This window comes from Mauremys mutica, chromosome 1 (assembly GCF_020497125.1).
Source record: "Mauremys mutica isolate MM-2020 ecotype Southern chromosome 1, ASM2049712v1, whole genome shotgun sequence".
Classification (NCBI taxonomy): domain Eukaryota; kingdom Metazoa; phylum Chordata; order Testudines; family Geoemydidae; genus Mauremys; species Mauremys mutica.
This window is the reverse complement of record NC_059072.1, coordinates 364,947,730-364,959,730: the sequence shown is the minus strand read 5'-3', so window position 1 is coordinate 364,959,730 and position 12,001 is coordinate 364,947,730. Positions and strand designations below refer to the sequence as shown.

General features: G+C 45.8%; 2 protein-coding genes across 2 annotated transcripts; both read right to left on the bottom strand.

The window, feature by feature from the left end:
* Positions 1–2,771: 2,771 nt before the first annotated feature.
* On the bottom strand, positions 2,772–3,707 carry LOC123361761 (olfactory receptor 51G2-like). The gene has a single exon (XM_045001887.1). It carries the CDS (start codon positions 3,705–3,707, stop codon positions 2,772–2,774), a length of 936 nt encoding a protein of 311 aa, XP_044857822.1.
* A 3,755-nt stretch (positions 3,708–7,462) lies between these two features.
* LOC123362624 (olfactory receptor 52E2-like) lies at positions 7,463–8,434 on the bottom strand. The gene has a single exon (XM_045003025.1). It carries the CDS (start codon positions 8,432–8,434, stop codon positions 7,463–7,465), a length of 972 nt encoding a protein of 323 aa, XP_044858960.1.
* Between the last annotated feature and the right edge of the window lie 3,567 nt (positions 8,435–12,001).

Genomic DNA, 12,001 nt, shown 5'->3' with positions numbered 1-12,001 from the left:
AGGTATGGTTGACTGCCCAGGGCAGCCCGACAAAGAGGGCGCCATGTGCAGGGTTTGTCTCAGGACTGGATTAATAATGGTGCCAATGGTGCCATGTCTCTGGGCCCACACTCAAAATGAGTCCTGGCCTGCTGGCCCGGCCCGGCCCGGCCCTCCACTTGCTGCTGGTTCCTCTCCACTCCCAGCCCCTCTGCCCCACTCCTCTCGGCCAGCTGGCATGGGGCATCTCCCACACCCAGCCGGCCAGCTGAGGGCTCCTGCCAGTGACGGGGGCAGAGAGGAGCCCTCAGGCACGGCGGCTCTGCTCCACCCTTACCTCCTCCCCCCAGAAGCTCCTACCACTTGGCAGAGTGAGTGCAGGGTCAGGGGCGGGGAGGGGGGGGCTCGGCCCAGGTCAGGGGTTTCTGGCTGCTGCACGTTGTGGACAGCTGGGCTCCCCAGTTTCAGCTGTGTGCAACCCCTGCCTCCTCCCTGGGCTCTTGGTCCCCTGCCTGGCCTGGGGCAGCGCTGGTGGGAGGGTGCTGTGCATGCAGCTCCCCTACCCTGTTCGCCTGCCCCAGCCCCGCCACTATTCGAATGCGGAGGCCTGGGAGGGTGGGGGTCCTGGACCATGCTGGGCCGGAGGCAACACTGGCACTCAGTGAACGGGCTCCCTGACCAGTGGGTGCTCCTTGCTGCAGGTAACCCCCCCTCAGCCTGGGCCCCACAGAGCAACCGGAGTCTTTTTACCTCATCCCCCCACCAGGGCCCCTGTGGGAGACTTGAGCCCCGTGCTCCCCTGAGATGCTCCAGATCACCTGTGCTCCAGGCCCAGTGAGGAGCTGCATGCACCAAGCTGCAGCCAGGTGTGGAGCAGCCTGATCCAGGTTGGTTTGGAGGAGACTGGGGCAGATCAACAGTAGGGGGTGGCTCTGGAGTTGCGGGAGGGCAAGAGTGGTCTGGCTGGGGATTCGGGGGTTCTGGTTTGGGAATAGAGGTTTGGGAGGAGCCCTGTTCTGGTAGGCCGGGGGTTCATCAACAAGGGGGTGGGAGCTCCAAGAATGGCTTCTCCTGGGTCTCTGGCGATAATCACAAGCACCTGGCGCAGGGCGTAGGGGAAGGGTGGGGGTCTGTGCCCCATGAAAAGCCCCTGTCCACATCTGGTGCAGCCCCCATGGATCGCACAGCACCCAGAGCGCTCAGGAAGGTCCAGGACTGCGATTGCAGAACAGCTCTGCAGCTTTCTTCATGGCCCATGGATGTTTAAGCAGAGACCGGACGAGTAACAGGCCAGGTCTAATGGGAACCAGCATTCACATTCCTTCTCTTTACTGACTGTATAGGCAGGAATTTGGAGGTTAGAGTGGCCACCGATACAGCTTTTTATGGGCCAACGTCCTATCGGTGCCCTGGCTATGCACGAACACAGTCACTTTCAGCCTTAGTCTCCTTTCCCCAGTTCACTGTCCTTCCTCACCAGCGTGGGGTGGGGGAGGCAGCCCCTCTCGCATGGCTCCAGGCCTTAGACCCCTTCGCAACCTCTGTGTACAAAGTGGAGATCAGTAGCTCATGTCATCTCAGATGTAAGTGTCCAGGATGGAATAGGTGGCCTGTGTTTGTCATGGCCGTGTCACCAGTGCTGGAGCCAGGTGACCCTTTGTGATGTTCCCCTCTGGTGTTCTCTGGACCACTGATCTGCTAGGTCACTGCAGTCCTTGACTCTGGGAGCCAACCTTACCCTGCTCTGCTGTGAGAACCCCACTCCTGGGCTGTTCACGCACAGCCTCTGACTTGTAAGCTGCTCCTTGGATTGCGCAACTGAATGACACTAGTCAGTATCTCCAGTCCCAGACACAACCCTAGGAACCTCCGTCTTGCAGTGTCCTGTTATGCCTGCTGGACGCTGCAAGCTTATATGAGTTCATCAATTTAACAAAGAAATTGATATGCACCAGGCTTATTATCCCCAGGGGAGTCTCTGACACACTTCAAACCAAGTGCACTGCTTCAGGTAGAATAAACAAACAAATTTATTAACTACAAAAATAAATTTTAAGTGATTATAAGTCAGTGCATAAGAAGCCAGATTTGGTCAGATGAAATAAAAGCAAAACACATTCTAAGCTGATCTTAACACTTTCAGTGTCCTTACAAACTTAGATACTTCTAACCACAGCCTGTCTGGTCGCTCTTCAGACAGGCTCTCCCCTTTGATCAGCGCTTCAGTCGCTTGGTGGTAATGGTGTCTGTAGATGTAGGTGGAAAAGAGAGGAAGAGTATGGAAAATGTCTCTCCCTTTTATCATGTTCTTTCTCCCCTCTTGGCTTTGCCCCCTCCCCCTTCAGAGTCAGGTGAGCATTACCCCATCACAGTCCCAAACTGACCAAAGGAAGAGGGATGTCTCACCTGAGAGTCCAACAGATCCTTTCTTGTTGCCTAGGCCAGTGTCCATTGTTCCTGTGAGGCTGGGCTGGGTTTGTCCCATACATGCCCTGATGAGGTGTGAACTGCCCTTCTGCTCTTGGGGAGTTGTTGTCTGGGCTTCCTTTAATTCATGATGATACATTTTCATCCTCATAACTATATTCATGAAATTACAACCTATAACATTATTATAACATTACTGTAACAACAATTACTATAACATCACTATAACAACAATGCTCAGTGCATCATGAGCCTTCCGGAGACACTTTACATGACAAACTTTGCACTGGATACAACACAATCATATTATAAGGATGAACATGGAGGTGCAGGGAATTCCCCTGAGGCACAGAGGGTCACAACCTTCACTTGATGAACAGCCTGATTATCCTCGCACGAAGGTGTTTGCTTTTCACACTGTACACTATTGGGTTCATCAGAGGCGGGACCAGCAGGAAGACATAGCCCAGGAGAATCTGAAGGAAGTGAGAAGAGCTGTTCCCAAATCTGTGTGTGACAGACAAGCCGATCTCTGGTATGTAGAAGAGCAGGACGGCACAGAGGTGGGAGATGCAGGTGTTCAGGGCCCTGTGTCTCTCCGCGTGGGATGCGACACTCAGCACAGTTTTGAGGATTATCACATAAGAGAGAAAGATAAGCAACGAGTCCAAACCCACCATTAAGAGTTCAATAGACAAGCCATAGATGCTGTTGACTGTGATATCGTAACAAGCCATCTTCATGACCTCCTGGTGCAGGCAGTAGGAATGGGAGAGGACATTGGCTCGACAGTATCGGAACCGTTTCAAGAGAAAAGGGAGTGGGAATATTAGGGCCACCGATCTTAGCAGAAAGAAAAGTCCCATTCTGGCTATTCTCGGTGGCGTTAAAATGGAAGCATATCTCAGTGGGTTAGAGATCGCGACAAAGCGGTCAAAGGCCATCAACAAGAGCATGGAGGATTCAATGTATGAAAGCGAGTGGATGAAGAACAGCTGGGCAAAACAGGCATCAACGCTGATCTCTCTAGAGTTAAATAATAATAGCCGCAGTGTCGTTGGCATGGTCGATATCAATAAGCCAAGGTCTGTGACAGCCAACATGGAAAGGAAGATGTACATGGGCTCATGGAGGGTTGGATCTGTTTTTATAATGAACAGAATGACTGAATTTCCTACTATTGAAATAACATATATTAAGCAGAAGGGGATAGAGATCCAGAGATACACACCTTCCTGACCAGGTGTCCCGGTGAGAAGGAACACTGCAGAGTTGAATTTGGTGTCATTGACAGCTGACATAATGGACTGGGCATGTCCGAGGAATTTGAACTTTCCTTCCTGAAAGGAAAAAGAACAGGAGACTACATGATATTTAGCGAGACATCTTTCTGCTCTCAGTGCAAGTCTAGAAACTCCCAGGAGCTCAAGGAAGATCAGCAAACCAAAGTCTTGGATTTAAGAACATAAGAATGGTCGTACTGGGTCAGACCAAAGGTCCATCTAGCCCAGTATCCTGTCTCCTGACAGTGGCCAAAGCCAGGTGCCCCACACGGAGTGAACCTAACAGGTAACCATCAAGTGATCTCTCTCCTGCTGTCCATCACCACTGTCTGACAAGCAGAGGCTAGGGACACCATTCCTTACCCATCCAGCTAAGAGCCATTAATGGACATAACCTCCATGAATTTATCCAGTTCTCTTTTAAACTCAGTTATAGTCCTAGCCTTCACAACCTCCTCAGGCAAGGAATTCCACAAGTTGACTGTGCGCTGCGTGAAGAACTTCCTAGTTGTTTTAATCTTGCTGCCCATTAATTTCATTTGGTGGCCCCTAGTTCTTATAGTACGGGAAAAGTAAATAACTTTTCCTTATTCACTTTCTCCACACCACTCATGATTTTATATACCTCTATCATATCCCCCCTTATTCTCCTCTTTCCGAAGCAGAAAAGTCCTAGCCTCTTTAATCTCTCCTCATATGGGACCCGTTCCAACCCCCTAATCATTTTAGTTGCCCTTCTCTGAACCTTTTCTAATGCCAGTATATCTTTTTTTAGATGAGGGTACCATATCTATACTCAGTATTCGAGATGTGGGTGTACAATGGATTTATATAAGGACAATAAGATATTCTCCATCTTATTCTCTATCCCCTTTTTAATGACTCCTAACATCCTGTTTGCTTTTTTGACTGCAACTACACACTGTGTGGACATCTTCAGAGAACTATCCACAATGACTGCAAGATCTTTTTCCTGACTCATTGTAGCTAAATTAGCCCCCATCATGTTGTATGTATAGTTGGGGTTATTTTTTTCCAACGTGCATTACTTTACATTTATCCACATTAAATTTCATTTGCCATTTTGTTGCCCAATCACTTAGTTTTGTGAGATCTTTTTGAAGTTCTTCACAGTCTGCTTTGGTCTTAACTATCTTAGCTGCATCTGGATTTTGGGAGGTGGGTTACAGTCCCTCCCTCATGCTTGTGTCACAGGTTCCTGGGGGCCTAATTTGGGCTCTAGAGGGTATGAGTGTGATGGGTTGTCACCCCTGGGGTGCAGTCTGGGAGCCTCTAACCACCCAGCTGGACTGGCCTTTTTACCTCTTCGGCCTTGTTATCTCCCAACACAACAGCAGATGGCGCCACGCATCCAAACAGAGCTACTTAGGAGCTTACCTAAGCCACCCAAGTACAAACAGCAGACAGCAGGTGTTAGAGGGCTTTCCATTCACCCTCTCCTCTGGTTCGTGCTATACAGACTGAAAGCAGAAAACCAGAAGTCCCAAGTGCAGGCAATGCAATGTTTATTGGGGTTAGTTACTAGCAAGCATGTAAATTGAAAGCCTGTTTAGAGGAACTTCGAGTTGGGCATGAATTTAACAAAAGTGCCCTCCAACCTCAGGATGTATGTTTGGAAATAACTGAAGGAAAATACCATTATGCTATTAACCCATTTATAAGTAATAATTCTGTGTTTGTGTATCTAGAGAATCATTTTATATGTCTTAAACGTTGGTGTCCTATGCGTCTTGTTAATTTTGTGCATAAAGTAAATCATAATCCTTATAAAAAATATTTCTGTCATACTGTATGGGAATCAGGAGATGTGATTTTGAATTTCATGTACCCAAATTTCAATATAGTCGGTTTAAAGTGTCTTATACGTTGTATTCTATTGTTAGACCTGTGCCCCTTGGAATGGATCTAACTGCTTTACAAACATTGCTTTTACACCCTGATTTACAAAACCAGTCATCTACTGCAAACAGGAAGGGCGCAGAGTCTTGGTTACCGTGCATCATAATGCCAATGAAATTAAATGGGCATTTGCAAGAAATGGCCAAGACCTGTCACACCAGTGGTGGGAAGTGTTCTTGGGATAGTCTCCCACTGGCACAGGCATCTTGAATTTGGCCCTACACACCATCATAGAAATATTGGGGTGCCAAATAGTAGTGGGTTGTGTTACCAGCCTAATGAAATGGTGGACCTGGCGCAAAATCCGGCGATTTCAAGTCCCCCGACAGATGAGTCAGTGATTACTGCCACCGACACTTGTATCCCCAGGATGGAAACATATTGAACTTGTCACCTCTCCCTCAAGTGAGAGAGTAGGTTAAAATGACCACTTGTTAGTTGCTGTGCTGGTGTGCTAAGTATGGGATGCCAACAAGAATTGTATTGCTTCTTTGTGACTCTGTGTTTTATATCTTTGATTAATTTTTCATTCATTTTAATAAAGATCTTAACATTCTGGTATTGTCCTCAGTATAAGTCTCCTTGCCACACACAACCTGAGAGGCTGCTCATGTTGTTGAACATCCTGAGTTCTCTAACCCTGTAGCCTGAATTAGGACAAGAACCTAAATATCTTTTGATCAGATCACTGGTGAGCCGTAATTAAACTAGCCCATAAATTCAGGTCAACAATAAACAAACTAACATGAAGAATGTTTTCTAAAAGTTCCTTTTGCATCTTATTGCACGGTTTTGTTTTTATCAAGTTTACTTGAGAAAACAGTTTCAACTGCAGCATTGCTAAAAGGTAGTGACAGAAACAAAAGAGCAAATAAGCAAAGTTCACCAAAGTCTTTGTCCTCAGCGGCATCCGTGTGTTTGAGAACTTCAACCCAAACATGCACAACGTGACTGTTCTGAATATGAGACCAGTGCACCTCCATTAGCAAAACTCTCCACCGCTGCTCCAACAGTCCAAGGTCTCCACAAAACAATGGCAAAAATGAGATATCAGCCAATCTAGGTCGTGAAAGACTTAGTACTGCAAGTGATTCAACCACCTGGATGTTTGGTGGCAATCCCTGTTTCATATGTTTCACAAACTCCAAGATGAAATCTTGACACCTACTCTTGACATCAGGAATGGTTAGTGTGTGTTTTGAAAACCACACCTAAAAGCAACTCCAAAATCAACTGTGCAGAGCAGTAAGTAATTTGACTCAAAGGTGATGTTGTAGTTTAGCACAGCAGTCTCATTCTCAAAAATGCACAGTTTCACAACTCTCACCAATAAGCTTTAGTAAAATGTCCTCAAGTTCTGCAGCAGCTTTTGTGTATTAGCACTTTCAAACTGAAACACTTGGTTTATCATCCAGGCTTCCTGAACTATTCAATGTACAAAAATCAGGCAGATTTTGTTCACCACATCACTGCACATATGATAAAGAAGTTCAGCATTTGTAGTTTGTTTATTTGTCTTGGCTATCAGGAAGTGTATCTTCCATTTGTCACACATGAACTAATGGAGAGCCACCTTGCTTCAGAAAGCTGCAGTCTTATCTTGAGGTCTGGAAGGCACGGAAAGTCTCAATGAGAGAGTGTCTAGGGTTGGGGGCTGACGGGTGACATTGAAAGAGGTCAGGTGATGGTCAGATAGAGGGAACTCAGCAAAAGAGAACGCAGTGCTTGGCGATGGAGTGATAAGATGTTAGGTGTGAGGAACTTTTCAGACTGTGAATATCCACAATTCTGAGCTCAGCCAAACTTGGACAGAGCACCCTTGATTAATGAGGAGATATCCTTTCCTTATCTTGTCACGCAGAATTAAGGTCAATGGCCCTTGGTGAAAATATTCTGTAGATGTATTTAACCACTTTGTCACGAAGCTCTTTGGTTTTGACCCCATAAATGACAGGGTTGAGCATAGGGGGGACGAGGAAATAGAGGTTGGCCAGGATGATGTGAACATGGGGAGGGAAGCCCAGACTGAACTGATGTGTCAAGTTAGAGAAGATAGAGGGAGTATAAGAGGTCACAATCACACAGATGTGGGCTGTACAGGTGTTGAGGGCTTTCTGGTGGGATTTCTTGGAGGAGATTCTGAAGATGGCCCTGATGATCAGGCCATAGGACAGGGCAATGAGCGTCAGGTCTAACCCAATGACTACAAACACTATCACCAGGTTGTAGGTCCCGTTGACTGTGATGTCCCCACACGACATCTTCGCCACAGCTATGTACTCACAGTATGTATGGGGAATAATGTGGTTTGCACAGAATGGCTGCCTGCTGAGGAGCAGAGGTGCAGGCAGAATGAAGAGAACAGATCTTATCAAACCCACGAGCCCTAGCTTAGCTATCCGTGTATTGGTGAGGATGGTGGCATAACTCAAAGGGTTATATATGGCAATGTAGCGATCAAAGGCCATTATCACGAGGACACCTGAGTGCATAACAGAAACTGCATGAAGGAAGAACATCTGGGTGAGGCAGCCAGCCACAGTAATGCCTTTCAAATTGAACCAAAATATACACAGTGCTTTAGGGATGATGGAAGTAGACGTGCCAATGTCTGTGAGCGCCAGCATGCAGATCAGCAGGTACATCGGCTTGTGCAGGGTCTGCTCTTTGCCTACAACAAACAGAACCATGAAATTTCCCAACAGGACGATAATGTAGAACACAGAGAAAGGGATGGAAATCAGGACATGGGCAGTTTCCAGGCCAGGGATACCCATTAGGATGAATGTTGACGCGTCAGATGGGGTGAGGTTGAAAGATGCCATGAGGTCGATGCATTGATCTGGCTCAGAAATGTTCAAGGTGCCTTTGAAGAGAGAGAAGTATAATGAGGGAGCTTACACACTATATAACAAATAGTACGATAAATATTTTATAGTTATTAATAATCTAGAAAAGGGGGTGAGCAGTGCAGTGGCAACGTTTACAGATGGCACCACATTTTTTAGGTCATAATCAAGTCCAGAGAAGTCCTCAGAGGGAGCTAACCAACCAGGTGAATGGGAAGCATGATAGCAGATGAACTTTAATGTCAATAACTGCAATGTGCATGTCCATTGAGGGAAAAACTTCAACTACTCCAATGTCTTACAAGGTTCTAATTTTACCATATGAACTCAAGAGAGGGATCCTGGTGTACACAGCTCTATGAAACTTTGCTCAAAGTGCAAGCATTGACAAAAACAAAGGACAACCTTGGGTGCCAAGAGGAGTGGGATGAGGAATCATACAGAAAATACAATGCCATGGGATCAGTCAGTCAATGTTTCACCCTCCTTTAGGCTCCTCTCTGTAATACTGAGCACCTTTCTCACACAGGATATTGAAGAACTAGAGGGGTTCAGGGAAGGACAATGAGAATAATCAAGGATCATGGTAAACTCTCATATGGAGAGGGCTGAAAAGACTGGGATTGTTACCTTAGAAAAGAGAGGATATGAAAAAAGTCTATAAAATACTGACTGGTAGAGAGTAGATGGAGAATACGTTCTCTCTGCTCATGACACAAGATCAAGAGGACATTCAATTACACTGAAACATGACAAATTCAAAACTGATAAAAAAGATTGCTTTTCTCACTCAGTGCTTAATCAGACTGAGGAACTCATTGCCATAACAGGTAGTTGAGTCCATGAGCTAAGCAAGAATCAGGACCGGTTTGGACATTTGCATGTACAGTGAGGCTATCTAGTTATAATAGTTACAGCTAAATAAATATTTGGGAAAGCCTATGTGCCCATGTGTTTCAGGGCACAAGCCAATCTTTATCTGTTAGACATTAGGGAGACATCCTCATGATGGTTAGGTGGTCCCCCCATCCACCCACTGCTGGGTTTCTTACACCTTCTTCTGTAGCATCTGGGGCTGTCACTGTCAGAGAAAGGACACTGGACTAGATGGACCATATGTCTCATCTACGATTCAATTCCCATGTTGGAAAGAAGCCAAATTTTCCCCATGAAAACAGATATTATCATGGTGAGATATGACTTTGTGTTGAACAGAATGGTCATGAAGGGCACAGAGGTCTTGGTATTTAGGGCTTCAGGCCTGTACCTCTGTTACTTCCCTTATTTTTTGGTAAGACACTTTCTTACAGGCACTCAGATTTGTCTGAGACCTGTGTGATACTCTGTCTGTGAGGGGAGTGCCCGGTAACCCCATATTCCTCATTTATATATAATTGTGATATTGCATATAAAGCGTGCCATGAGAGGTGTCAGGGGAAGGGTTATGCTATTCTAAAAGTCATTGTTCTATCTAAATATGTATATATTTAGGGTATATGAAATTGTGAGATTTTGTTGTATGGTTGTCACTAAATTATGCTGTAAGTTGGGAATCAGGCACAAGGCCACATCAAGGGAATTGCTCAACCTTGTCTGGTGACTCAGCAATGAAAACCAGACATGCCTGGACTTGTGTTCTCCAAGCACATGGACTAAGGACATAAAACAGAACACAGTGGCCCCACACTTAGCCTTTTCTCCTCTCTCCTCCCCCTCCTCCCCGGCCCGACCTATGTTGTAAGCAGCAAGGATGCTCAGAAGACTGAAGACTCCAACAGAGGAGACTGGCCCAGGTTTCAAGGGTGAAACCTGTGTATTATGAACTGCAATATCCAGTGGGATGAGAAAAAGTGCTTATCTAGATGTTGCCCAGTCTAATAGGGTTGAGAGTTTAGATTTTATTTTGGTAACTAACTCTATCCCTTTTGCCTATCCCTTATAATCACTTAAAATCTATCTTTTGTAGTAAATAAACTTGGTTTACTGTTTATCTTTACCAGGAAGTTTGCCGAAGGGTTTGGTGAATCTGCTCAGGTTTACAAAGGCTGGTGTCTATCCACTTCCATCGATGAAGTGGTGAACCAATCAATAAACTTGCATTGCTCGACTTATTGCCCATCACAATAAGTTACAGTTGTTAACTGACAACTATAAGCAGAGACACGTGTCAGCAACTCAGCCGCTTACCCCCTCATGCCTGAATAATGATAAATTTTGCATATGACTCAAAAATTGGGGGATTGTAAATAATGAAGAGGAAAAATCACTGATTCAGAGCAATCTCGATTGGTTGGTAAACTGGGTTGAAACAAACAATATGTGTTCTAACATAGTTTTGTAGATATCTGCATCTAGGAACAAAGAATGTAGGTGATGATTCCGCAATGGGCGACTCTATCATGGGAAGCTCAATGACTCTGAACAAGATTTGGGGGCGTGAAGGGATAATTAGCTAAACATGAACTCCCTGTGTGACTTTGTGGCCAAAATAGCTAAAGAAATCCTGGGATGACAACCAGAGGAATCTCAAGGAGAGGTGGAGAAGTTGTTTTACCTTTGTATTTGCACCGGTGCGACTGACGCTGGAATCCTGTGTCCAGTTCTGGTGTCCACCATTAAAGATGGATGTTGGTACATTGAAGAGGCTTCAGAGAAGAAGAGTCACAAGAATTATTAAAAGATTAGAAAACCTGCTTTATTATGATAGACTCAAGGAGCTTGATCTGTTTGGTTTAACAAAGCTTCTGATTGGGCAACAAAATGGCAAATGAAATTTAATGTAGATAAATGTAAAGTAATGCACGTTGGAAAAAAATAACCCCAACTATACATATGATACGATGGGTGCTAATTTAGCTACAATTAATCAGGAAAGAGATCTTGGAGTCATCGTGGATAGTTCTCTGAAGAGGTCCATGCAGTGTTCAGCGGCAGTCAAAAAAGCAAACAGGATGTTAGGAATCATTAAAAAAAAGGATAGAGATTAAGACGGAGAATATCTTATTGCCTTTATGTAAATCCATGGTATGTCCAGATCTTGAATACTGAGTACGGATGTGGTCTCCTCATCTCAAGAAAGATATACTGGCACTAGAAAAGGGTGAGAAGGGCAACTAAAATGATTAGGGGTTTGGAACGGGTCCCATATGAGGAGAGATTAAAGAGGCTAGGACTTTTCAGCTTGGAAAAGAGCAGACTAAGGAGGGATATGATAGAGGTATATAAAATCATGAGTGGTGTGGAGAAAGTGAATAAGGAAAAGTTATTTACTTGTTCCCATAATATAAGAACTAGGGCCCACCAAATGAAATGAATGGGCAGCCCGTGACCCAACGGAGCTGGGGCTGAGGGGCTTGGGGTGTGGGAGGGGCTCAGGGCTGGGGCAGAGGGTTGGGGTGAGGGCTGTGGGGTGGGGCCGGGAATGAGGGGTTCAAGGTGTGGAAGGCGGCTGTGGGCTGGGGCGGGCGGCAGGGGTTCAGGAGAGGGTCAGGGCTCTGGCTGGGGGTGCAGGCTCTGGGGTGGGAATGGGGATGAGGACTTTTG